The sequence below is a fragment of the Chiroxiphia lanceolata genome, chromosome 14, assembly GCF_009829145.1.
Source record: "Chiroxiphia lanceolata isolate bChiLan1 chromosome 14, bChiLan1.pri, whole genome shotgun sequence".
Lineage (NCBI taxonomy): Eukaryota > Metazoa > Chordata > Aves > Passeriformes > Pipridae > Chiroxiphia > Chiroxiphia lanceolata.
In genome coordinates this window covers 13,894,161-13,921,477 of record NC_045650.1, presented here as the reverse complement: position 1 = coordinate 13,921,477, position 27,317 = coordinate 13,894,161, and the positions used below count along the sequence as shown (strand labels likewise).

Here is a 27,317-nt window from a genome sequence, read left to right as displayed (position 1 = left end):
AGAAGAGGTGTCTAGTGATCAACATGTGTGTGGTTCAATTCCTTTTTCTCCTTCCAAGAGAGTGGTCATTACTCGACTGTTGGCTATCGGTGTGCTTTGCACTACTTACCTTTCCTCTTGATGCTTTCACCTATAGAAAACAGGCTGTTACACTGGGCTAAAGAACCAGAGGAAAAGTAGCATGAGTTTGTTGCTCAGTATGTAGGACAAGTTGCCTGGAAATAGATTTAAATCATCTCAGGCAGAGGAAGCAATCGAAACTCATGTGCTGTGTAGTAGAGTATTACTTCTAAGTTTTGAAAGCAGTCATTTGATGTCTGAACTGGGTACCTGAATGCCAGTTCTATTAAACTGAAGACCAGAACTGCTGGGACACAGAACTCTGGAATGCTGGTGCCTTGGGAACTTTGAGCCAAAAATGTCACTGTTAACAAAATGTATTCCGTGTCAGGCAGCAACAGGGTAAAAGTTTCCAGGATCTTTTGTTTGTTTTTTTTTTTCAATTTAAGTAGAATTCAGACACACAAGATTTCATTGGCCCAGGTCTCAACATCTGTTTCTGCATCCTGATGACATTGATGTAACTTCTTTTTACTTCTGACATACAGAATCAGTTCCTTTAAACATTGCAATGTACTGACCATGAGGACTGTTCTTAGTACACAGGGAATAAGTTGGCCAACACTGTTTCTGGAGAAGACTGCTGTGGTTCAGAACTGTGTGGATACACACAACATGACTGGTAGTTGACTGGAAAGCTCTTACTTTGACAATTTCCTAATTAGTTTTGCAAAATAGGTTGGATAAATGTGGATGATGGTCTTTTTATGCTCATATTTTTGTACAGTTATAACTAGATAATAAAAGAAATTTGGTTAACTTTAAAGGCCAAATCTTCTGCTTTCACATGTAACAGACCCCTTTCAATCTCCAGCCCAGTGGTTCACAATGCAAATGCCCATTTAAGATTTAGTCACACTTCTATGTTAATTCAGTAACAACAATTTTTGTATAAAGGGGTCCAAAAGTGACAAGGAAAACTATTAAAACTCTAGGCTGTTTCTTCTTTTTCTGCTTCCTGCTTCTCATTGTTTTCAGGTGTTCCAGGGGCTGTTGTCTCATCAACACTCGGGTATTCCATTGTTGCATTGCTCGATGGAACTGTGGTCGCAGGAATGTTTTCTTCATTAGGTACCTGAACATAGTCTGCACTGGATTGTTTCTGAGCCATTTCTCTGCAGGAAGACAGGATTAGGATTGTGATTTCACACATGTCAAAATCCCATGTACATTAATCTCTGAAAAGGATGAACCTTTGTATTTGCTGTCTAAACAGTAACTCCATCATTATTATGACTGTGTAAAAAGGTAACAACGTTCCCTCTGCTGAGACAGAAAGAATGACAGAATATTAGCTATTAAGACCTCTGCATCACTGGTTTAAGTGATGCTACTAGAATAAAGAGGATTTTAGTATATTTAAACGCTACACCAGGAAAGTGGAAAGGGAAACTGAGTGATGGCAAACAACGTCTGAGGAGAGGTAGCAAAACATACTGCTTGGTGTGAGCTTCCTGGGAAATTCCATGCAGATGTGGTGTCCCATTGAAGTGCATAAAAATAGAGTGCAGTCAGAAAAGAATTATGGAAAGGCTGAAACCTAGAAAAATATTCTAAAATATACTTGGTATTTTAGAAAATACTGAAATCTAGAAAAATATTTTTTGTAACAAGTATTCATTCCATTTGTGTCACCAAAACAATAATAAACTCCCAATATTGAAGCACTGTCACATGTAAAAAATATCAGGTGCTAGTGGATTAATTCAATGCAGTAAGATTTATTAGGATCTGAGCACAAAATTAAATGTTAATGCTACATCAGTTGAAAGCAGAAATGAGGTGCATGAGTGACTGGCCACTGGTCTGGGTTAGCAGAATTCCATATCAGGAAGTCATAGCCCTGTGCTACAGAAAGTAACAATTTTTTCCTGGCCTCAGCTGCATGTATTCATTTAGCATTTAACATCGTGGGGCTAAATACATTCTGTATAGCACACAAGATTATCTCTATTCTGAAGATTTGGCCATTTAAGGTAAAAATGAGCAACCAAAGCACAGAGGAAAAAACATCTCCAGAGCAGGATCAAAATGGACGTTCTGGGCTCCATTCTGTTGCCTAAACCTTGTGTTTCCTGCGATTTGAGATGCCTTGGAGTATCCCAAGTGTGTGTCCTGTAATTTCAGATAGCACTGAAATGAGCCCTCTGTGTTTAAATCTTGGTAAGTTTGCAACCCTTAGCTGCTGTTTCTTTTTTACTCCCTCCACCCACTGTTCACAGACCCCATTAACTTTTAAATATTAAGAGCTGATTTTCTAACTTGCCACTTCTAGCATGTGTTGTTTAAAAACATTTACTTCACTGTTTTAGATACTGCTAAGTGGTAGCTGCCTGTTAACATAGGGAAGAGGGTAATGGCAACTTCTGTTATGAGAGCAACAGGGGAAAAGTCCCACAAAAGCAAATGTTCTCACTCTAGAAGTTTTCTCAACACTTGTATTATTTACCCTTCAAAAATGTTTAGAGTAATTGCATTTCACTTTAGTTCTGGATTACCAGGAGTGCTTTATAGAAATATTTGTCTTAAAATGAAGCAAACAGAAACTCTTACTGCATCTCATTATTTGGAGACTTCCTATTTTTTGCCTTCTTGGTTAAGACCCAGACGATAATGCAAATGATAGCAGCTGCCAGGATCGCTCCAATTAATGCTCCAGCAACAATAGCACTGTCTGAATCTGGAAAGAAAAAAAAAAGATTACTTTTAAAAGTAGTAATATAGCAAAATCCCATGGAAATTTAGTGCAAGAGCTTTAAGCAGAAAGAAGGCATTGGATTCAAAGAACTCTTTCCAGGGGGAGACCAAAGGAAAGTGAGAATTATGCTTATGTGATCTTTGTTGCCTCCTTTCTTGTTGATTAACTCCCTATCCCAACAAACTCTCTCTTTGTGTCTGGCTATGGGAAACATTAGGCTGTAACACTCACAGTAGGTAAAAGCCTTTGCTCTTCAGTCCTTGCAAACACATTCTGAAATTCAAGTTGCCTTTATTTCTGCCTTTCAGCTGAGATATAAAATGTGTGCTCTGATCATTTGTGAGCCTCCAAAGCCTTTTATTTCCACTTCAGTGCAGCTTCCAGCTCTGACCTGCTATTTTCAGGTCGTAGTCCACTGAATCATTGGGTGACCATTTCATGGACATCTCTCGTGGCTGGTTGTACAACATAGGCTTGGCTCTTGTTAAATATTACTGGGTTCTGTGAAAAATATGCATGCAGGTGTGGTTGACCACTGCTTGAGAACACTCAGGATAAGTATTTTTCTGTGACTGCAGTATTTTTAGCCAATGGTTACATCTGCAGTGCTCCAGTCCTTGTACTACCACATTTCAGTGATTGTTTTAATTTCTGGGCTGAGGGGACCTCAGTGAGACTGATGGCTGGAAGACATTGCTCAAAACTCCATGTCTGTCCATTCTCAGTAAAGGCTCTGCAGTCAGAACCAGGTCCAGCTCCTGCTCCCTGTGGGAATTAAGCTGGAGATGTTAAACCAGTCTTCTAGGTCAGTGTAAATTCTGGGCATGCCTGGATGAAAACTCCGGAGCTCTCCAAATCCTGTTCTGTTCTTACTTGAAAAAAATAAATCTATGCTTCAAAGCTGTTAGAGCATTCTCCTGCAAGCAGTGCATGTCCTACATCAGAGATGTGACTACTTTCATGTGTTAAACTCACGTTTTGCTGTTAGGTCAAGCTCACAGGTGCTGTTCCCCAGGACGTTGCTGGCTACACACCGGTAATAGCCAGTTTCAAAGGTGGTGAGATTGCCAATGTAAAGAATGCCAGTGTTTGGATCTGTGACAAACAGGGAACAGGTACAAGTTACTGTTTGTATTCTGTAGAGGCAAACAGTTCTCTGTAGTTGGTAACACTGAGAGCTATTCAGAGATTAGAAACAGGGTTCTCTGATTATTTGGTTATTTGGGTTTTTTTTATATTCTTTTAATAAAAACCCATTTATCTTCCTTGAAAATTGCTCCAGTGGATTCTGCAAAGGCATAAATATTTCTCCCATTTTAACAATTTAAAGTAATGGCATAGATAAGACTTCAACATGCCACACATTTTTTTATTAAATAGGAAAAGTGTCCTTTGTTTTTGACAGCTGTTGGCCAACTTGAATAAATAAAAATAGGATTTTGTGACATTCACCATCAGAGGAAGATAAATTTTAATTAGCCTATGTGATACACGGTGTTTGAAATGTTGGTACTAGGGAATTTCAGATCTTGGACACAGTACAACAGTCCTGTAGTTACGCACTAAATTGTTCAGTCACAGGCTTGAGGGTGTTCTCCTCGACTTTGTACCAGCGGTAGGTGGGGTGAGGCAATCCCTCTTCACATCTGCACAGGAGGTAGATCAGATGCCCTTTTTCAGGTGTTCCTTCTACTTTGCAGAAAGGTGTTGATGGTTTGACTGTAAAATAACAATGAGGAGAAGAGACACATCATGAGTGCATAGCTGGGGCTGCAATAATCCACCTCGAGTTCTGGTACTGTGCTGCAATTCTCAGTTAAGAACTGAACCCCATTTACAGATTTCCATCCATGATCAGAGTCTTACTTATGGATCTGACCAAAGCCTCTCCCATAAAAAAATGAGTAATATTAAATATATGTACATGGCCTAGGATACAGTTTGCATACTAACTGTTATTATGGAGGTGTTGAGACAAAGACTGTCAATTACTTTCATTATAATGGGCCACTCACTATTTGTGATACACCATTCTGCCACACAGAAGCATCATTTTTTTTAGGGACATGGCACGAGCTTTTCCACAGAAAGGGAGAGGATCAGGGCTTGATTCTTCAGTATATTACAGCTGTGGAAGAAATAAATCAACTATAGTTCTGTTAAAAAATATATCTGTTTTGATTTCATTTCCTCACTTTTCACACAAGGTAGGATTCTGTCTTCACTTACACCTATTGTTTTTCATTTCCTACCCACAGAAATGCTGTTGTGATTCTTTTGAGCACTGTCAGGGAAACTATACCATCAATGAGCTCAGCCCAATTTTGTGTGCATAAATGAACAACTTTTCTTGGGTTTTGTGTGAAAAGTGCAATCTCTAACTCAACTGCTCCAAGATTTACTACTCATTTTGGGAATTTTAGATGAGAATTATCTGTGGTACTTTGATTTTTTAGAGAATGAGTTTACATATATCTTTTTCTTATCCCTGGAAAACAGGCAAGTGAGGTTGGAATTATGTTCTTTTATGACTGTGATTTGCCAGTCTGACTTTGTATGAATTCTCATCAGTGATTAGATGGGGTTAGTACAAACTTTTATCTTATTAAGACGTAAAATATCTCTTTCCACTGCTTTTCATCCTTTCTGTCCTGCCTGTTCATGTTTGAACTATTGCTTTTTTCCATCCACAACACACTTTCTACTACTTCCATCCAACACATCCTAAGTTTCCAGAGCTCTTGGGAATTGGTGTGAGCCAGAACTCTTGGGCTGTACTACTGCCTCTCCCTAGATTTATGCAAGTCACCATGACCAACATTACGTAAAATTAGTGAAGTTTTGGTCTTTTCTGGGGCTGCATCTAATGATTTCAGAGAGAGGTTGTTCCTCCCAGCTAAAAGGGTGTTTTATTTTAATCAAAGCTAGTATGTTTGTTTTCCAACACGAAAAACTGAGTGAAGCTGGGTAAGTCCAGCTACGCTCTTACCTGCTCACATTAAGTTTCTAAGTTTTAAGTTTTTGAGAGCACAAAGTGAATCTGAAGGCCAGTGGTGGGAGAGTGAGATTTGGCTGCAGGTCAGGCAAGGGTAGCTGTGGAGTGGCAGCAGGTCCTCTCTGGCTGGAAGCTAGAGGGCACCCAGGCTCTGCCTGCCTCCAGAGCCCTGGGAAGCATCTGCGTCAGTGCATCTGGGAGCCTTTTCTCTGCATCACGGGCCTTGTTTACCACTGTTCTGTTCTGTTATTCCCTCTGGCCCTACGTGTTCTGAGCAGTGTTTCATAACATGGGAAGAAAACGACGACACAGCCACAGAGAGGGAAGGCACTTACCCAGCACACTGACAATCACAGATTTTTGACTCTGTCCAGCATCGCCCTGAGGGCTGAAAACTTCACAGGTGTAGGAACCAGTGTCTGAGGGCTGCATGTTGGAGATTGTTATTGATGCATTCCCTGGACCTGTTGCAGCTGTTATCCTGTTCTTAAATGCTCCATAGGAGTAAGACTGGCCTCCTGAATAATAATAGATCTGTGATAAAGAATCAGTTGTTAGTTTAATGACAAGAGATCTTCTTGCTGCTTGCTTTGGTACTCATAAGATTGTTGATTTCTGATGAAGCCAAGCAGTGTCACCCCCTGTCTTGCCCCTTTTCCTAAGAAAGCAGAAATAAAAACATTATACATTTGAATGTATATTTTAATGGTTCTTAAAAGACAAGCTTTTCAGAAATGGCATTTTTCATTGTGTAATTGACAGTAACGAGATCAAAGCACAGACTGATGCCTTTGCAAAACAAAGGTGCGACCACTGACCATCATATGACAATTCTATTAAAAAAATGCTAAGTCCTGGACAGTGAATAGTGGTATCAATTGAAGTACTGATAATTTGTGATATTATTAATAAGTGGTTCAACGGAAGGTTATGACAAGGATGGGCCTGTCATTGCAAAAACTGGGTGCCCACTGTCTACATGCACAAACTAGGCAAAGTGAACAGTTCCAGCACACTCAGTCATTTCTTTAAACTGGTGAGAGGTAACCATATAGAATTACAGGTTGTGACCCAAATGGATATACCATTGTTCCTCCTGACATTCCAGAATCAGCAGTGTAAATGTATTTATTTATTGAAGTTGAACTAATAGCATGGGTTTTAATTGAAATAGTGGGAAAATGCTTGTAGGAAAAAGCTTCACAAACTCCTCTGAAATGCCATTCACACCTGACTAGTATCAAAATTTTCTTTTGGTCAAAGTTCTCTGCCTTCTAGGGACACTGCAGATCCCTGGGCGACAAGTATAATTTGCTTTACTTTGCAGATCAACTGATTGCATTTTGAATTAAGAATATTTATTCTTAATTCTATTTATCCACCCTGATATGGTGTTGACTGAAGTCTTTAAGCAATGTTATCTGAAAGCCTTTATTAGCTTAAGGCAAGGTACACCCCAAAACTGTCAGAGCACAGCTGGTTTATGCAATGATACAGCTTTGAAATGAAGGTCAGAACCCAGGCTGCACAGCACCAGCAGCTCCAGGACTGCAGCTTGGCCCCATCTCAAGTGCAGTTTTGCATACTCCTCAGCCAGACTTTATCTTTCCCTGCCCCAGGATTACAAACACCAGGTACAGTTGATGCAGGGCTCTGAACACCAAAGCATTGCCAAGGTGTGGAACCCTGGTGTTGCAGTGAGGAAGCATAAGAGGTCCAGGGTTAGCACAGTAACAGACTCGGTTACAAAGTCTACTGAACAGCTGGAGAGACCCCCTAGTTTCCATTATGTGCATGGGATGCCATCAGTTTTCAAACTGATTTTATGCTTTGCAAATGTTTAGAGATGTACCTCTATTGCAGAACTGATGTCTGGATGCACACTCAGTGTATTCCCCAGGGAAGGAGAGTATTCAAATAGGGAGTTTGGTTTAAACAAATTGCTCATCAAAAACCTGGTCTGCCTGGAATTACAAAAACACACTGTCCACACTGGTCTCATTCTACATTTATCTGAGTATGAGCAACAACAGAGTGTTATTTATCACTGTATTAAGTTACAAGAACTGTGACTTCTGACTTCAGACTCCTCTTAAGCTGATGTCCCTAGATAGCTCTCAACAATGATGGGCTGGATTTCCATCTCCACTCCACCTGTTAGAGCTTCCATCAGCTCTTTACACTAATGTGAAATTAGGTTCTACAATGATCTAAATGAAGTAATCTGTGTCTTACCACAGCATGAGAGGAGTGACAGGCCCTTCATACCCTACTAAAAGGCCTGATTGCTGGAAAAAGGGGCTAAATTCTACTCTCTAACTGAGAGTGATGTGGGATTTATATGAGAGTAAAGAGTAGCAGGAGGTGCCCACTGAGAATTAGCTTAGCTACAGCACATATTCCTAGGAAATAGGACTGGCATTGAGTCTGAAATGCAGTCTTGGCATGCCAATAAACACAATAGAGGAGCAAGTTCTCCTTGGTATATTTGACCTGAAGTCAGGGTGAATGACGTGTTTAAGTCCTCATACAATGCACTGAGAAATGAATTCCCTGTGTTCTCTCTTTCTGATTGAATGAATGCAGGGAAAATATTTTGTGTACACTGCTAAATCTGAGGCAGGTGTCAACACAGCAGAGACTATTTTTTTTCTTCATGGATTTAAACAGAGTCTTTCTGGGTTGTTGGTTTTTTTGTTTCAAGTATGAACATAAAGGCAGTGGAACATCCTCAGGTAATGCATTCAGTTCCTCTGCAGGCTCCTGCCTGTTCTCTGTTCTGCTCCTGTTCGATGCTTATCTTGCTGGCTCTGGAGTTCATTGCCTGAAGGAAGGTGGTAAACACCAAAAAGGCTGAGTAATGTTGTGATTAATTACTGAGTGTATATCTTGTCCCAGAGGTATGATTGGATTGTGTACACAGGAAATTTCATTTAAGAGGAACATGTTTTAGTTAATTGGCTGTGAATTCACAGCCCATTTTAAACAATACACTCAAAATGGCTATTTTAAACCCTTGTTCAAAGTGAGTTTATGCTGTCCTTGAAAATCTTCTTCCTGGCTCTCAAAAAACTGAAATTAAAATCTTTGCGAACATGTTTCTGTTCCAATTCAAGAGTAAAAAAACTTGTTTTCTGTTGAAGATATGGAAGATTATTTTTGGGCAACTGACAGTTAATGTTTCCTCCTACAGACATTTCTCATTGACATTTCTTTCCATTTTACCTAAAATGTCTGTATGGAAAAACTCTATTTAGTCAATGGTAGACTTTTTCTGGAAGCCTTTTAATCTGATGTGATAAATATATTTTAAGTGCACCATCTTGAATGCAAAAAAATATGAAGAAATCTGTGCTTCTCTTGAAAAAAATACACTTCTCATGTCCTGAAGCAAATCATGAGTAGCTCTAGTGGAATGGATGATTTACCAGAGTAGAAACAATCTTGAGGGTGCAGTAATGATTGCTGCTTCTCCTTACCAGCTAGTTTGCTCAGGCAAGTTTTTATATTAATGGTGCCTTTTCACATTTCATGGCAGGAGCTGCCTGGGATGAGTAATCAAACAGCTGACTGCAAGAAGAGCGGAGATTATCATTCCTAAAACTGCTGCCCCTAATAACTTCACAATCTGAGACACCACTTTCTGCAAAGCAGCCAAGTTGCCCAGAAAACATCTCCCTGACCTTAGAAAGGGTTGCAGTTCAGATGGTTATTCAACCTGTGGGACAGGCGGTGCCTGGAGCTGCTCTCAGCAGCCATCCATCCTTGTGGGCTTTCTAAGGCAGTGGTGCAGTTACTCTGCATTTCCACAGCCAGTTTCTGCTGCAGCCAAGAAAAGGATTTTGGCTCAAAGGCTTCCAAGGCAGTTGAGTCCTTTATTCATGTACCTCTTTGGGGTAGCTGGGTTACAAACAGACCGGGGAATTGGGAATGATCATACTCATTTGGAAGAAAATCTTGATAATCTCAATGCACTCCAGATGCTGGAGACAATATTATCTGTGTCCCAAATTCTGGAGGATCTGGTACATGAAATCACATGTGCTTTTCTTCTCCTTTAGCCTGACTTGTGGAAAGGCTGCTCCTCTTCTAGAGGGATGGTGAGGAAAGTTTTTGCCTGCAGAGGAAGCAGTTGGCAAAGCTGATGCTGAGTTGAAGGTTTTCAAAAGCTGCCAGATGTTTGGCAGCGTGTGAGGAACCCAACTGCAGGTTTTCTTCATACAAATTCTATAGAAATATCTTCCTTAGGGTGGAGGGGGCGTGTGAGAAAGCAGTCAGTAAATTAGGAGAAACATGCTCCCATCTGCTTCCTTTCTTCTCGGGACAGGACAAATATATACTAGGATTTGCATAAATATGTGTCATTCAAATCTCTTTGGATGGACTCATTCATAACTTCCAGGTCAATACTCCTCCCAACCCCCATCTCCTGGAGTCACGGCATCACATTGCTGTACATGCCCCGTGCATATGGATATCAGAGCTATGAGATGTATTTGAAGATGTGTTAGAAAATGTCCACTGAATCTCCACAGAACTTTTGACTTCCTGACTGGGGGGCAGTTTCAGGACATGACTTCCTTTCCAATTCCCTCCCCCAGCCCCTTCTCCGTTTCCCCACCAGCACATGCAAAGCTGTAGCATCCTGTTCCATGACGTTTCTCAAGGCTGATGGATTCAGTGTGTGACTCACAGCCTTTGCCTGGAGAGCTGGAAAGCTCAGGCGTTCAGAGGGCCCCATCATTGGGTTGGTTTGTCATTTTCTGTTTGACATTTTCTGAAGCTACCAGAAAAAGAACTGTTAAAGTCTCTTTCTCACTGATAAAAGCAGGGGAGGACTGGTTTGAGATCATGATCTCATTTTGAATTCTGAGGACAGAATTTATAAAATAACAACAAGGAAAAAAATTTTCATCACTCCCCTAAGCATCTTACCATCTAATTAGAGAACAAATGCCACGCACTGAGAGTGTTAATGAAGGCCCAAGGCTCAAATTCTGAACTCGAGTAGATAAGAAAAGAAATGCTTACACGTGCATCGGTTTCTTTGACAGTGTGTCACATGATTTGCTCTGGGCCCAAATGCCTTATTTCATCCACAGCTTCTTTTCACACATTTTTGCCAAAACTCTGATCTGCCAGAAGGTAGTAGGGATATTATATCCTGCATTACTGGGGGTTTTGCATGGGTAATCAAGGGTGTTACAGTGACTAGAAGTGTCTTGTTGCAATAGTGCATTAGTAGAAGAGAAAAGGGAGGGAGTCAGAAGCCTTTAGAGGATTAATCATTCAGCAGCTTTAACTGGTGCACAATACTTTTGAGGAGCAGCTCTTTGATGTTCTCATAGTATCGTTCTTGGGGCTGAAGTATTAGTAAATAATTCCTACAGTGCATCAAGCACAAACATGTTTTCTCAGTGCCTTTGGTGTAACTGCTCTTCAGCAGTTATTATTAGAGCTCAGTTTACATTGGGCTGTGCCCTGTACTTCATGGTGAGACAGGAATCCCACTGCAGTCAAAGAGACTTTGGAATGGATTACAGCTGGAAAGCTGAGCTGACAGCTCAGAGGAAGCCAGTTCAGCAGGCAGCTCTGTGTCCTCTGTATCCACTGCATCTCAAAATGTTTTTGTATTCTATAAAGGAGATCCAGGATGATTTTTTTTTTCCTGTGTAAATATGTAGCCCCAAATTTGGGCTATCCAAAGTTGCTTACATTCATCCCAGAGACTCCTGGTGTGTGGATATGCCCTTCAGGTACCCTTTGGGTAGAATATTGCTGAAGGTGCTAGTTCAGCCACCTAGAATATCTGTGGTGGGAAAAAAACCCCCAACCAACAGCTACATCAAAAATAATTTTGATAGAGAAAAATGCAATAAAAAAGAGGGTGAGTTAAAAATTCTGAATGATACATCCAATTCAACTTATCCCAAGTCATGTGCTAGTTTTAAGATTTTAATCCAGGACATGAATATACGTTTCACAGCAGCATAAATCCATAAATCTAGTAGAAGCTATTTAGCTCTTTTTTTCCCTTAAGATTATGGTGATTGTTTTCTTACCTTATATCTCCAGCTACATCTTCCCCGTGCATCTGTCACATACACCATCTTTTGACATTGACTGACTGACTTTTCATCCATACTCAGAATACCGTGACACGGGGAATGCTGTATTTGAGTAAAAACGTGCTGATCTGAGAGTTAAACGAGACTTTAAATGTTCCCCCAAAATCAAAGAGCCTCCTCTCCACACAGCTCCCCACCTACCATCAGTGCTGATCACAAGGGCAGGGTGCCTCGTGTTCAGCAGATTTTGCAGAAGATCCCTCAAGCCTTGTCAACCGCGAGATGCAATAGAATCTTATTTCTAAGTTTAACCTTAAATTAGGCAAACTAAAATTGAAGCCTAATGTTTGCTCCAAACCCCCTAGTTACAACCTGATCATTTTCTACTTATCTGCACTTTCCTTTGTGATAAGCACAGGTAGTCCGCCATAATCCCACTGACATCCAGGGAGTCACTCCAACTGCAGCGACGTGACAACAGCATCTCCGTTCCTCTGCACTGGAGGTGTTGCCTCTGCTTTCTGTGAAGCTCTTCCTCATAAGTGCCTGCTCAGTCATCTAAGTGCTAGATAAAACTCAATTTTAAAAAATCACCTCTAGGCAGAAAGAAATGCTGATGTATCAGAGGCCCTTTCCAGGATGTTTTCCTGAAATACATCAGGATGTGCTCTCACATGGTAGCCCAGTGCCCACAGCCGTGTCTTGCTTTGTGCTGGGCAGCAGAGTTGTGCTGGCACTGGGACTACTGATAATCTGAATTTGGGGGTTCAGGGTGAAAGGAGCCAACACAGCTGTGCTCAGATCCCTCTTCTTGCCTCTTTTTCCTTCCTTGGGCTTTCCTTCCCTGTCCCCTGTTGCTGAACAACATACCATAAGCATGCTCCCACTTTGCAAAGTGGCTCCTCAGGCCTGCAAGAGTGGGAGTGAGGACAGGAGCAGACTGTTCACAAGGGAACAGTGCCATCCTCCCCTTCTGTAAGGGGTGCAGTGAGACCCCCCTTGCTCCTCTCCACAGAGTGCTACTTTCTTGGTAATACAGAGGTGAGAAAAGGACAGGGCAGGGTGAAAGCCAATATATAAAATAAATGGAAAATATTCTTCTTGTTGCATGCTGCCAACACTCTTCCCCTCTCAAATGCCCATCAGTAATTTTACCAAAGACGTGTCACTGTTTGCAAATATTTCAAGCTTGCTTTTTTTTAGAGAGCATTTTCATAAGAAGTCTATCAATAATTCTACTTCTCCGACAAATAACAGGTATCCATGACCTTTTACTCATTTGGTGAATTTAAAATTTCAATCAAGAATCCTGCCCTGGGCACATCTTTTGTAGCCAGGCAGTGTCCCTGCTAATTTCACTGACTTCAGCTGTGGGTGGCCTGGGCTGGAGGCTCAAGGTGTGGCCCTGGTTGGGCTCAGGAGTTGTATTTAGCTTTGCAAGGCTGCAGCCTCGCCTGTGCAGAGTCAACAGAGGCTTCAGGCTTTCAAACATTTACTTATGTGCTTTACACTGAGGCCAGCCAAGTGACTCAGAGCATGAAATGAAGCACAGATGTAGGTCTTAGCAGGAGCTGAGACTTTACCTTTTGAACCAGGCCAGGCTGTGATGTACCCTGGGTGAGCTGAATAAATAGTGTTTGCCTCAGTTTGTCTAGAGGTAAAATAGAGAGAGCTCAGGATTGGAAAGTCCTCAAGATCCTTGGCTGGGAGTTATTATTTAAAAATTAAATTTGTCATTAAAGGACATGTTGCTAAGGGCTAAATGGAAAGAAGAAAAAGTCAAAAATATATATGGCATGCTATTTTCCATGATTTTATGCTTACATTATTGAGTTCAAGCAAGGGGAATTACTTCTACCAGAGAAACTTCTTAGGAAAAGAGTAGAGTTAGGCTCAATTAGTAAAAAGCTCTGTATTCACACACTATATATAGCTGTGCTGCCTTCAAAACAGTGCTGTGAACAGCTGCCACTGCTGTTTGCTGCCTGTGAGCTGCCTGGTTGTGGTTTCACCCTCGCTGCTGTAACTGCCAAGGGCTGATCTGTGAGCACCTGCACCAGCCCTGGGAAGGGTGGGCACTGTGGGGCAGGGGGTGAGAACACCAGAACCAGCAGCAAGAGACAAAACCAGCCTCACAAAGGCTGTGCTGGGAGGCAGATCTGCCCAGTAAGGAACAGCACGGCCTCACCTGCAAGCAGGGTAAAATCTGTTGGTGAATACTCAGGGGCATTAAATTAACACTAGTCCTGATCCTGGTCTTACTGATTTCACCCCAGGCAGGACTGTACCTGAGCCTGTGTATCTCAAAACACTGCAAAACATGTATTGTAAGTGGCAGGGGAAAATAAAGGGCTATCTAAGACCTCTGCTTATTATATGTTGTATTCTAAAATCTAGTAATTTAAACCTCCTGTTCATTAATGCTTCAAGCCAAAAGCATCCTAATGGCATAAATTTGCCTTAATTAATTATGGCATTCTACAATTTGCTTTATTATTTGCTGCCACTGTAGAGAGACAGGGCCATATTCTCAATTATTTCAATAAACAATATTTATTAAAATCAAGATTTTTTTTTCCCCCACACTTACTTGTTATGGAGAACATCCCCTCTGCTTAATCTTATGATTCTGAATATACTGCCCATGTGAATAATAGGGTCATCAAGACATCTACCATTTAGTAAGATGACAGGAATATTTAAAAATGTAGCAGGTGGGAAAAGTAGATGTATTTTCTGCTTTTCTTTTTGAAAAATTGTAAGTCTCTTGCCTTCAAAATATTTCGGAGAAATTTTCAGCTGTCAAGAATGGAATTTGAAAATGTTATCCATTTAGTTGTTGGGAAAAAAGGGTGAATTTTGAATAGAGCCAGAATTTTCAACAAACTTTTTCAGGGCAAATATATGCTATTTATAAGGAAATGTTTGTTTGTTTATCATGGATGTGTTAGAAGAATCTAAATATCTCATACAATTAAATAAACTTAGTCTACTTAAAATGCAAGCTGTTGTTCTGTTATTCAGTAAGATATGGTGCCAGTCTTTTCAATATAGTTGGTTTTGTTGTCTTACCAGTATATTAAATATATTTTTGACTTGCATTTTGGTATTGTTTTACCTAAACAATGAAAGCCAAAGCTGGCAATCTCCTCTATTGCCATACATATGTTTCCTGTTTGGAACAAAATGTGAAACTTAATTCACCTATGTGCCAGGCCACTGGGGTAAAGCCAGGTTTGTAGAGAGATTATTTTTCTTGTTTAAACTTGTAGGAGAAACAAATGGAGACTTTCAGGCTCTCAATCCTTTCTGAAACTCAGAAAAGTCACCAACGTGAAATAGAAATATCAACCTTATGGGGAGGGAGGGTGAAAATCTAATTTCATGTCCATCTGTGTTGTGTAACTTCTTAAACCATATTTTCCGCAGGCAGTCACAGTCTGTCCTTCCCAGTGTTTGCATTAACAACATTAATTTTTTTGTGAATAGGTTCAAAATGGTAAGGAATTGCCACACTGTGGTAAAAGGACACAGGGTCAAATAATTACAAGACTGAATGTGCTGCTGAAAGCATTTTAGAAAGAGCAGTGCCCCAGTCCTGCAGCTCTTCATACACGTGCACCCTCCAGGCACAGCAGCAGGCTCAGAGCAGCAAAGGGGACCCTCTGAGCTTGGCTGAGCCCGACAGCCAAGGAGAAGTGGCACTGCAGGGAAAGGAGATTGTACCTTGGTGTTCAAGGAGAACGGGATTAGCCACTAACCTGTGGCCTTTCCAGACTGAACCAACTTTATTTAATGAAAATGCAAATCATCCATTGCAAATGTGTTGCGGTGTGAAAGTGAATTTACCGTGAAATTAGTTTCAGATGGGGAGAACCAGCTGCAATTTTTCTCAGTATTGTTTCTTACAGTCCTTTTAGGCACAGCTTTCCCACTGCCTGCAGTGAGAGCTGCAGAAGCCAGGAGTGAGCGCTGGAGGGATTCATCCATCAGGTTTCCCTGACATTTGGTAGTCTTGCATCAGTTAGTTCTCGTTGAGTATATTCTGAACCACCCACAGTATTTTATGATTATAATTCTCAGGGGTATTTTTCTCATCATTGGTCACAGTTTACAAATGGGTTTCCCCTCCTGGATCTCTTGAAACTCTGTGATTCTCCCTCTAAAATACTTATAACTACAATCTGCTTATTTCCCTTGGTTGTAATCAGAAAATGCATTTACTGTCTTGCAATATGGAAAATTTGATGCAAGTAGAACAGAGACACTCTAACCAAACTTGAAGAAGATGGGCTTGATCCTATCTCAGTACTGCCCTTCTCACCTGAACAAGTGATTAAAATTTAAGACGTAACATACTGGATCAAGGTGATAATATATTGTACTACATACAATTTAGAAAACCTGTAGTTACCACCCTTTCATGAATAATTATTCATTTAATAAAATAGTTTTAACTTGAGGAAAGCAAACAGTGAGTAACATCTACTCATACAATTAATCAGGTAAGGTATGCCTACATCAGTCTGGCATTCAGCTAGAGTCAGAATTTGGGATGGGCCCAGACTTTGTACTTGGCACTGATACAGGCGTTATCTGTGGCTGTGACACACTGCAGGAGGGTAAGCAGTTCTGTCTTAGGTTAAATTGCCATTTCTTATATATTGTCTATAGCTGTTCAATGCCAAATATGTTACATCCTGCATATTCTGCAATTTACAGACGGTCTAATTCTGCTATAATTGATACACCAAATAGAAAGTTTAACTGTATCAACAATGACAAGCTTCCTATCATAATATTATTAGGAAATTGGTGAACATGACAAGAATATCCTCCGTGTGGACTGTGACACTCCTCTAAGTCAAATCTCTTTACATCAACTCTCGGATGTAACACCAGGCAGGAGGATTGAACTCTTAGAAAAGAAATGTTAGGAACAGGATAAAACCAAACTGATTGTTTCACAGGCACAAGCCTTACTCCAGGGCATGGGAAAAAAAATCCCAGTCATCTTCAAGGATGCAGTAACACTTCTAATCAGCATTTCTTCTTGTAAAGGAAGGTGTTGCTGGCTGCTTAGCACCTGCCAGGACTGAGCTGATGGGAATTCATACCTTGTGTGTTATGCTGGGAGTGAATTCATTTCCCCACCAAAACGTAAGATTAACAGATAGCTTTTGAAGTTTGGGCAGTAGTGTGAGTATATAAAGGAAGTTACACACCCCATCCCTGACTCCTTCCAGGCAAACCAGACTGCTCTGCAAGGTTTTTACAGCCACATGAGAGGCTTGGGCAGTGGTTACAGCATGTAGCTCTCTGGTTTTGGTGTCCCACACAATCCCCATGCTGCCTCCGTGCTGACACTCCAACCTACCACATGGTCTCATTACACCCCTGGGGTAAGATATTATTTGGCTTTGCAGCCTCTCGGGTTCTCGGGAGGGGCAGGGAGTATTTACCTTTAATCTGTCATTGTTCTGCTTCCACAATGACAGCTGTGGGATGCCCTGAAATACCAATGCAAGTTTGCTGTGGTGAATTTCCTGCTGTAACAATTTTCTGCAGAGTCCTGCCAAAACACTCCCTGCTCACTTTGTGCTGATAGTCCATTGTCATGCATCGTTCCTCTTACTGAGCCACTGAATTAAGGAGCTCTTGTTTGACCCTTAAATGGGGAACACATTGTCAGAAGCAAGGGCGTCTCACCAGGAAAGCAGCCTTCACAATGGCAGGAAATATCTGCCAGGCAAGAGAAAAGGGAGCTGGTCCAGGGGCTGCAGGGCTTGTGTGATTTTTTGACACCTGGTCTTTGCTTCACACTTCCTGTGTGACTTGGAGCAAGTCCTTTGATCATCTGAATCACTTTTGTAATTTCTCATCAGTTTCTAAAGGAATTCAGGATGCCAGTGGGATCTAGGAGCCCAGATAATTTGTGCATCTGCCCCTAAATTTCACTGCATCCCAGTCCTTAGTCCTTAGGGTGGGAACACCAACATTACCTGCCTCCCTGGTCTGTAGTAAGGATAACCCTACCAGATGTAACAAGACTCTTTGAAGACTTAAGGATATCTAAATATAATTTCATACTACTACTAAATAAATATCTTACGGTGTGCAGCTGGCTCTCTTTGGCACTGTAAAAGCTCCACTGAATGAAGAAGTTTCCCAGCGGTGCAGAACTCGTGTACGTGCAGAGGAGGGTGGCGTTTCCACCTGTAGTGACATTCACTGTCTTCTCAGGGACAGTCACCGCAACGCCGCCGCCGTGGCCTGTGGGCAGAAAGTGTGGTGAGGAGAGATCACCAAGGAGAGATCAGGCCCTGGGAGCCGTGCAGGAGTGTCTCACTCCCTGTGTTAGCAAAGGAACCCATAGGACATGTCTAGTTGTTCTCCTTTTCAGTACGGTTTCCCTGGGGCCTTGTGTGGAAATTTCAGTGATAATGAGCTGGGAGTGAGTAAAAGCTAGCAAGCAAATAAATCCCCCAGAATGCCTGTGCCCTTACAACAAATAATCTGAAAAGGCAGTGTTCCTAAACCTGTACTTGCTCTCACTTGCAGATACTCATCTTCTCACTAAGAGCTTGTGGCTAAACCGAACCTTTCTTCTGCACTTGCAGTGCTTTCCTGTGCTTGCACTCTCATTCACAGCTGTGTCTTGCCCTCTTTTCCAGCCTTTTTTTTTTTTTTCTGTTATTCTTTTAGATGTCTGATCTCCTTCACTGTGGAGCATCATCATCCGTTGTCTCTTTCATTCTTATGTTCTGACTGGGGCTCTGTGACACTGTTGGGTCCCTCAGGCTGGAGCCCAGCAGCCTTTTGCTGCTTTTCTTTTGCTAATTACTTTGCTTTTGTTTAGATTTCTTAGGGTTTACATCCAGAACCTGTTTTTTTCCACACCAAGCTAAGCTTTTTGAATGTGGGTTATGCGAAGTTCTGTGATAACTTGATCAACCCTTTCTGCTGTGCTCAAAGCAGAGAGAGAGCAAACATGACCTGTGAGCCCTTCCCCATAATGTTCTGATCAGTCTTGAGTACACAGTCATAGAAATGAAAGGAATCAAGCACCATGTTACAGTATTTATCTGTTTCTATCCTCTGTGTAACCAGCACTGGTGACACACAGCAACAAAGCTTGAACTGTCAGAAACATGCATCTGAATTTCAGGGGGTTTGTAGATCACTGAGCCCAATATTAAAGCTACTGTCTAAAGATTCAGAAGGAGAATATATTTCTTTTGAATGTGATGGAAAGCATAAGTCTTTTTGAGATTTCTGTGCAAAACAGGCAAGTTGAGAATTTCATCTTATAATAATAGTCATGTGGGTTTATTGCACATATTAATGATAGAGGCAAAACATGTAAAATATTCTTCTCAATGTAATATCTGTGCATTTTATGTTCAGGTGCTGCTTTTGAGAGTTTAAGCAGAACCTCCAGTAAATACCAAATGCTGAAATTATCAGCCCAGTGAGAGAAAACATTGTTTAAAAAGCAAACAATCTATTTTGATATTTTTAACCGTATAAATACTGCAGATTTTTCAGTTGCTACAGTATGCAAGCCTATCTGAACTCTGGGTACTATTTTCCTTGTTTGATGGCTTCAATGGTAAAAGCTCACTGCAAGGAAGAAAGGAATTATCTACTTTCCATGTTGATGGAGCTAGGATGAGAATTAGTGGGTTTAAACTACAACAAGATTTATATTATATGTGACGATAGTCTCACAGGAATGGCTGGAGACTGACCTAGATGTGTCAAACCTGCCTTGGGGAAAGAAGGGATCCCAGGGCTGGCTGCCAGTCCTACTTGTCTTGTGAGTTCACAGCAGCTTAATCCGTACTGAGATCCAATATAAAAGCTGTGTCATATTATTTTAGGTATCTCAGTTCACAGTTCTCAGCTTTAAGCATTAGTGTTGGCCAGAGGATGATAGTTTCTTGCCACACAGTTTACACGTATTTATTTTCTGCTCTTTGCAGGATTAAAACCATGGTCTTGCAACACAGTGTCATTCTACTGAAAACATCCATTTTCCAGGCATCTGCTCCACGTATTTCCTTTATAATTCTCTGGTTTTGGAGTCAGGAGTGCCACAGAGCCTGACTGTTATAAGCTTTTCTGGCAGAAATGAATTTTTAGCGGAGACAAGCATTCTAGTTTCCATAAAACTGTATATTTTGAGGAAATACAATTAATTGAAATAGGCTTCACTCTAGTAAAAATATAAAGTCAAAGCCTATAAGACTGACCTTGTCCAGTGAGCTATTTAAAGCCAACACTAATTGCAAGATGGAGCTTTTGACTGACAGTGGAGTGAACTGGACCCACAGAGCCTGTTCCCTCATCACGGATGTTAATGGGAGTTTCACTTTGCATTTAGTTCACTGTTTGCAGTTTCTAACCCCTAATCCCATTTCATACATACAGGCCTTTTAGTTTAAATGATAAAAGTGCATGAGTAGGAACTAGGTCAGTGAAAAAAGCTAGTGTGAACACGACCACAGCTTGTTTAGAACAGTTGATCCATGTCTTTCACTCATCAGTATTATGGTAAGGCCTTTTCCTTCCTGCAGAGGAAGTCTTTGCAGTTAATTTGGAATCTCCCACTTTCACTGAAGTCCTTTGCAGTGTTTAACGCTCATGAAGTAAATCCAAGTTTGCTGACCTTTTTCTAGCCACGACAGAAACCCCCAGTCAGTGGCACCCATCAGTCTGGACACACTGCTAGTCTTAAATCCAGAACTTTCAAATTAGAAGACATTGTTTTGAAAAGTATTGGTACCAACCCTGAATTACTTTTCATTTCTAAGGTAAAAATCTGTTGGGTTTCTGTCTATATGACAGTTAGAACACTGAAAGTCCAGGAGTATTAATACTTAATATTTAAAATATTTCTATGGCATCCAAACTAGATAATTCCATCTTGAAAAGAACATGTGGAAACTAACTTCCATTTTTTGTAGTGGATACAGGGGCTGTTCATCTCCATGGAACATTAGACTTAAAATACTTGCTTCTGTATATATTAAGAGTAAATCTTAGCACAATGAAATGGCCTTGAAACATTAATAACATATAATCTTTAATATGCCATATAATTCCTAGATTCCACAAAATTTATGTTGTCACTTAACTTCAGGGAAATCCAAAGATTATTTACATACTTAAAGTTAAACATCCCCCCAGATTTTTAGGTGGCAGTGGGACTGAGTCATCGTTTCCCAACCCTATTACCAAGGGGAGACAAGAGCTGAATATGGGAAAACCCAACCTTGAAACACTTGAAAGACCCAAACGCTCCATGCAAGAGCTCTTTGCCTCTTCCTGATGTTAGAGCAAAGCATTAATCTACCAAAGCTAAAATTCTGTTCTTGAGCAAAAATCTCTTACCAGGCAACGGTCAGTTTGCAGATTTCCACAAAATGGCCTAGTAGTACAGCCATGATTTTCATTCCATCCTGAAATAAATCATCTTGAATGTTCTAGTTTGCTAGTCAGGTTCGTCTGCTCTCTCACTTCAGCAAGTTCTTTAGTCCAGTGCTATTTCTATCAGTTTGTTATTCTTACCTGCGAGGACGGCAAGAATTGAAAATATCTTCAGCATGGTTGCACGCATTGTCTTGACGCTGGCAGAGAAAAGAGACCAGATGCTGCTTCTGGCTTCAACTGAAACTCAACTGTTTTATTTTTTTGAGTCGGTTTTTGTTTTCCTTATCAGCTGTGTATCACCACGTCAGTGAGCTGTTTCATACTCCTTTATCACGTGTGTGCCTTTCTCTGACTAGTGGTGTGACGGTTCGCTTGAAACCATTTTGTGGGGCTTGAGCAACTAAGGGTTTTGTTAATAATAAACCTTTGAATCAGAGAACCCCAGGTTCCCCCACTTTTGCCAGGGCCCAGCAGTATTTGTCCACCTAAGTAATTCCACTGAGTACAAGAAAAGTATTTGTGGAGCTATTTAACAGTCAGTCTGATTACCAGTGTTGGAGTCAGGCCTAATATGAATAAGGAATAATCTTTATTTCCTTTTAATGCTATAATTTGTTTTCAAAAATGGGCATGTGGTGATAATACATTGGCAGTACATTTTCACTTTCAAACATATATCTTATGCAGTTTTATACAGAATGATTACATTAGACTCAGGATTGCCTTCAAATTTTTGTATTGAACTCATTGATAAGAAAACATACCAAAATAAAGATCAAATAAAAGTTATCTTCTAAACGGGTAGCAAAATCTGTTTCATGCAGTTTTAATCCATGAAGTTCAATGTTACTAATTAAAAAATGACAAGGTGAAAATACTGATTTTTACTTAATTGTTAATACCAGATTTATATAGTGAAAAAAGCAGTGGGTGGAGGTTAGAACCTGAAGAATTAGAATAACTTAGATTTCTTTGTCCTTAATGGTTGCAAAACACCCGCTCTGCAGCTCATTAGAAACTGAAGGTGCTCAGCTTCCTTTTTGTGTTGTGTCATTTGACTGAGGCTAATTCCAAGCCCCAGGCTGCAGTGGGAGTAGCTGGCTCTGCATACACAGCCAGAGAGAGTGAATGGCTGAAGAAGTAACAGAGGGCAGCATTGCCTTTTAGATGTGTGCCTGCACCTAGGAGCAAGGCAAGTAAAATGGCCAGTAACTTTTTTCCATGCTTGTTGAAAGCATGGGTCTAGTTAATGCCTGATGATCCCATCTTTCTAGTGGCAGGGAAGGGCAGCCACCTTTTCCCTGGCAGGAGCCCTGGTGTGGCATGGGAAGCCTGTTTGGAAGGTGAGGCTCAGCATCTGGCCAGGTTGGGGGGGAGTGGTATGTCCAGAGTCTCCCTCATCTCTGATGTGATATGGTGGTACATTCTTCAGCATAGAAGTTTGTGAGTTACTGGTTGCATCAGTTACTGTTGGGATCAGATTTATGGACTTAAATTAATTTTATTCCCCCAGATATTTCTGTGTGTGGCAGATAAATAATCTCTGGGCAGATGGTAGGGTTTGGTGATATTCTTATATAGGCTATCTCCAAAAGTTTTATAAAGGATGTCTTTTCTTTGTTTCTGACTATCAGCACTTCACACAGCATTCCCACAGGGCAGGCAGTGCTTGTCTTTAAGGGATGGGGAGGGCAAAATTTGGAACGGTTAAATGTCTCATCCAAGGATTCACAGGTGACCCAGAGTCCAAAAAGGAATGTGTACGTTGAAAGACTGAAATTCAAATTCAGATTCCTTCCAAAAGTTGAAAAGCATTTAGATTCACCTTCACTAAGGAAGCATGGAGTGATCTCAAGTGCACATGGCAATTTCTCACTGGCTTTCCCCAGTCAATGGGAGCTGCTGCTGATTTCCAGTAATTTAGTTATGGATGAGCACAAATGATCTGAACATGAGACAACCTACAGACCCATTTCAGTGCTTGCCTCTGGCAGCTCCATAGTGCCCAGGAGTCTGACTAGTAGCTCACAGAGCACTGATCCTTTGCAAAAGACAGCAGTTTTTAAGAAGATGCAAAAAAACGTTGCCACCCTGCACAGCAAGGCAGCACCTGCACAGTCCTATATCTTTACCACAATATCAGTGTGTCCTCTAATTCCCTCTCATTTATCAACACTGAAGTCCTTTCTCTGGCACTTAAGGCCCCTTCAGCTAATATATATATACACATACATAATGTACCTTGTTACATTCTATTTTTGCCAATTACTACATGCTCAGTCTGACAGAGAACAGGAGCCAAGAACACAACACAACTTCTACACTGATATGTGCCCGTTTTAGCTGGGGACACAGGGCTGAGGTTGCCAATTACAGAGTGGGTGTAGCTCATAGCAAATGATTGCAACCATCCATCCTGTTTTACAGGGGATACCGAACCCCAGGAGCATTTCCATTTGACTATTACCCGCCTGGGGCCCATTTCCCATGTCAAACCAGAGGTGTGTACCCTGACACTGACCTTCCCAGCCCTCTGGGGTTATTCTCTGTCAAGGTAATAGATGGCATCTGTCAGCTGCTGACTTTGCTTCTAGCTCATTGCTCCCGGAGAGCAGCACTGCCTGTTTAGGTCACCTTAGGAGAAAGCAAAATCTGGTTTGGTTTGATGATTTAAGTTACAGTGGGACGACAAAGAAGCTCTTGCTTACACTGCCAACCCTTGGCTAAGAGGAGAGAACAGCTCAGAGTGCAGCAGCACAGCAGCCACTTTGCCATGGGTGGAGCAAAGACTCTTATCTCTAGATAAAATAGAAGTGGCCAGTACCAGGAACTGTGTGTTAATAGACTTTGTGAGTCAAATCTGTGTACACTGAAACATATTCAGAAATGTTCCCTTTCAAGCAAATACCCTTGTATTCACTCTCTAAATATAAGTGTCAGTCATCAAAAAATGAAGCCCAGAGGCCCACCCTGAGCAAGGCAGCATTGTCCAGACAAGCATTGCCAGAATGTTTAGGAATTGCTTCTGTTGGCCTGAAACCTAATTAAAAAACTTCCTGTAGAATTCCATGTTTCACTTGACAAAGCTCAGCAGCATTTCAACAGCTTTGTCTTCCTGAAATATGCTTAATCTGTAATTGTTTGAAGACATCAAACCCAGTGATTTATAAAGCTGTCTAGTTCAGTATCACAGCTGATGGCTGGCAATGAAGAGAAGTGTTTAATTAAAGATTCAAACAAGTACAGTGAAAGAGCTGCTTTAAGCCTTTAAATCCATCATTAGGTTGATTTTCAAATGCACAGTACAGTTTTCCTGCCTGTTGCACAATTGTGGTCTAAAAAAAGTATTTATAAGCTTTTCTGCCTAAAAGTAAATTCATGAACTCACTGCTATTTATAAACTTGCAGAGAGTGAAAGACTGTAAAGATAACAATAATATAAACTCTTCTGAGGAGACCACCATGGCTTGTCACCGCAAATTAGCTTGGACAGAAATATACCTAATCCTCTGTATCCAGTTCCCAGAATCAGCACAGCTTGTTATCAAAAAGCACAATTCCATTTTCTTGTAAAGGGTCTGGACTGGTCTTTTTTTATTGTCCATTTTCTCACTCAGGAAAGAAGGTCCTTTTTCCTTTTAACCATTCAAAAGCCAGCGTTTCCTAGAGCAAACTCCCTGCCCAACAGGCTGTCCACTTTCCGGGGTGGGGGGGGGGAAGGAAAAGCACTGAAATGAGATAGAGCAGAACACTGATAGCCAGGAGATCAGAGAGCTGCAGGCCAGGCATCAGCACTTCAGGCACTTTGCCCTGGCTGTGCTGGGGGAGCTGCTCAGAGAAGAGGGCTGGGAGAGCTGGTGCAGAGGGTGTCTTGGGGCAGCTGTTAATGCCCATTTTAAATATACTCCCTGTGGGGCTGCAATGGCCAGGATGGATATTCTAACATTTTCCACATTTCTGGACTATTGCAGCTGAGGTAACCTGAACATTTTAGATTGCTAAAAAACGTGGCAGTCAGTTATTTCAGCAGGATGTTGTTGAGAACATGCAGAATGCTAGACCTCTGCCATCTGATCTGGCCTGTTTGACAGACACAGACAATGTAAGAAGCTTTTTTATCTTGTGTCACTTTAGGAAGCTGCTGCCTGCTGTAGTCAAAGGGATTTGTTTGTGTACAACACATTGCAATAGAACTGTAACACCTGTACCCACAGCAGTGTGTATTTAGTTACCAAGTCCCGTGTGAAATCATTGTGAATGTAAGCACCTGGATAAATTTGTGGATCTGGCTCAGGCCTTTCATGTTGCTGGTAACACTCCTCTGGTCTTCCCTGCCTTATGTCCTGAGAAAAGCATGAAAAAACAGAGAAGCAGCTGCTCGTGATGCTTCCCCAGACCTCCTGGGGATGCTGGTGTAGCATCCATGTAACCTGGAATTGGGCTGTTTTGGATTGTGCTGGACCACAATGATGGAAGTATTGGAGGGAGTTTTGTCAAAGAAGCAGAGCGATGGTTCTGCAGCAGTTGAGGTGTTATTACACCTCAAGTTTTAACCCTTTGTGTGCAGGTGAGCTGAACACCACGAGTGCCCTGGCTGATGCAGGCTAAAGAATGACTTTGTAACAGAAAGTGCTACCATCAAAAAATCCATTTATGTGCTGTGGCTCAGGTGTGAAAACCAAAGCAAGCTCTCCACTGCATGATAAATCACAGTAAAATGGTTCTGTCTTTGTACCATTGCTGTTTCCTTGGATTTGCACTGGCTGCATCACTGTTTCCCTGCATATGATTAACTCTCCTTGTTATGTTCCCCCCCCCCCTCCTTTTTCTTTTTCATGTGGCTTTGGAATTGAAGCTAATCAAGCAAAAAAAAAAGAAAAGGAAAATTCACAGTGAGGATCTGGGGATTAAACTCTCTGTCAACCTTATCAGAGGGAAAGGTCTTTTTTCTAATCATCGTTTGCATTTTTATAGGTTAACAATTTTTGAAACTGTTAAATGATATTGTTCCTTCAGTTTGGCAGCATTTGTTGTGCTTGTCTACAAATGAAAAATGCTTTCAGCTTAAGAGTGCATGGAACTGTATAATTTGTATGGTGCCTGCCTTAACAGGTATGATAATGTAATTTTAGGATTACTCTGCCAAATTAAAACCTGGCATAAAATTCATGCAATTGGGCTGAACTCCAGGCTTTCCAGCATCTCCTGCTACCTCTGAAATGGAGGGTTCAGATGGATTGATGTTAAAAGGATGTGTTTCATGCTTTCAAACACACTGGTTCATGCTGTCCAATGAATACAAGGTGATCTCATTCTTTATTTTAAAAAATAGCTAGTTTTTAATTCTCACTGTTTCAAGGAAATGCTTGGACATAAGAGGCCTCAGTGCTGACCTCAGCTGCTCCCTACTCCACGTAGGGAGGAATTGCTGCAAATCTCTTTGCTTTTGGCATGTTCCAGTTTAGAAAAGAGACTACAGCAGCCTGTGTGTCTGAGCATTGCTTTGCCTGCCCAGGTTTCACCTGGCTGTGAATCCTTTTCATTTTAACTCATGTAACTGGTGGAGGGAATTGAGAAGCTGTTTCTGTGTCCAAGCTCTGCAGCTCGGCTGCCCTCTGAAGGAACCTGAGTTTAGTGAGATTGTGTGGCCTTTTTCTTGGGGAGGCAGAATAATATTTGTATATGCCATTAATTATTAATTAATGGTTGTATAGCTCGTTTTGCCTCAGCTGCCCTTCTCCTGGCATGCGTGCCGTGGGGTCCCTGCTGGCGGCTGGAGCCTGGCTCTGCCCACTGACAGCCAGCTTCCCAGCACTGCTCCAGCACCAGCTCCTCGAGGGGGGATGTGATGGGGCATTTTCCTTGAGAAACTCTGGATTCCTGGAAGCTGAGCAGTGCCTTGGAAATGCTGCAGTTCGTTAAGGTGAGCAAGTTAATGTGAAGTGAACCAAGAGCAACTCCTTGCTTAGTGCCTTTTTAATGAGACTTTTCCTTTTGATTC

General features: G+C 41.3%; 1 protein-coding gene across 1 annotated transcript; it reads right to left on the bottom strand.

The window, feature by feature from the left end:
• Positions 1-304: 304 nt before the first annotated feature.
• VSIG1 (V-set and immunoglobulin domain containing 1) lies at positions 305-23,883 on the bottom strand. Its single transcript, XM_032702160.1, has 8 exons — positions 23,838-23,883; positions 21,455-21,513; positions 17,994-18,154; positions 6,149-6,347; positions 4,382-4,537; positions 3,794-3,913; positions 2,674-2,800; positions 305-1,235 (listed from the first exon to the last, which is right to left on the bottom strand). Exons 2-8 carry the CDS (start codon positions 21,501-21,503, stop codon positions 1,052-1,054), a joined length of 996 nt encoding a protein of 331 aa, XP_032558051.1. The 5' UTR covers positions 21,504-21,513; positions 23,838-23,883; the 3' UTR covers positions 305-1,051.
• Between the last annotated feature and the right edge of the window lie 3,434 nt (positions 23,884-27,317).

Excerpts from the sequence above, each read along its gene's own strand:
- VSIG1 (XM_032702160.1), bottom strand. The coding sequence starts at position 21,503 with ATGCGTGCAACCATGCTGAAGATATTTTCAATTCTTGCCGTCCTCGCA. Across the intron at positions 2,801-3,793 it reads GCTTGACCTAACAGCAAAAC|ATTCAGACAGTGCTATTGTT; the intron begins GTGAGTTTAACA and ends TTTTCTTTCCAG. Across the intron at positions 1,236-2,673 it reads TCTCCAAATAATGAGATGCA|AGAAATGGCTCAGAAACAAT; the intron begins GTAAGAGTTTCT and ends GTCTTCCTGCAG.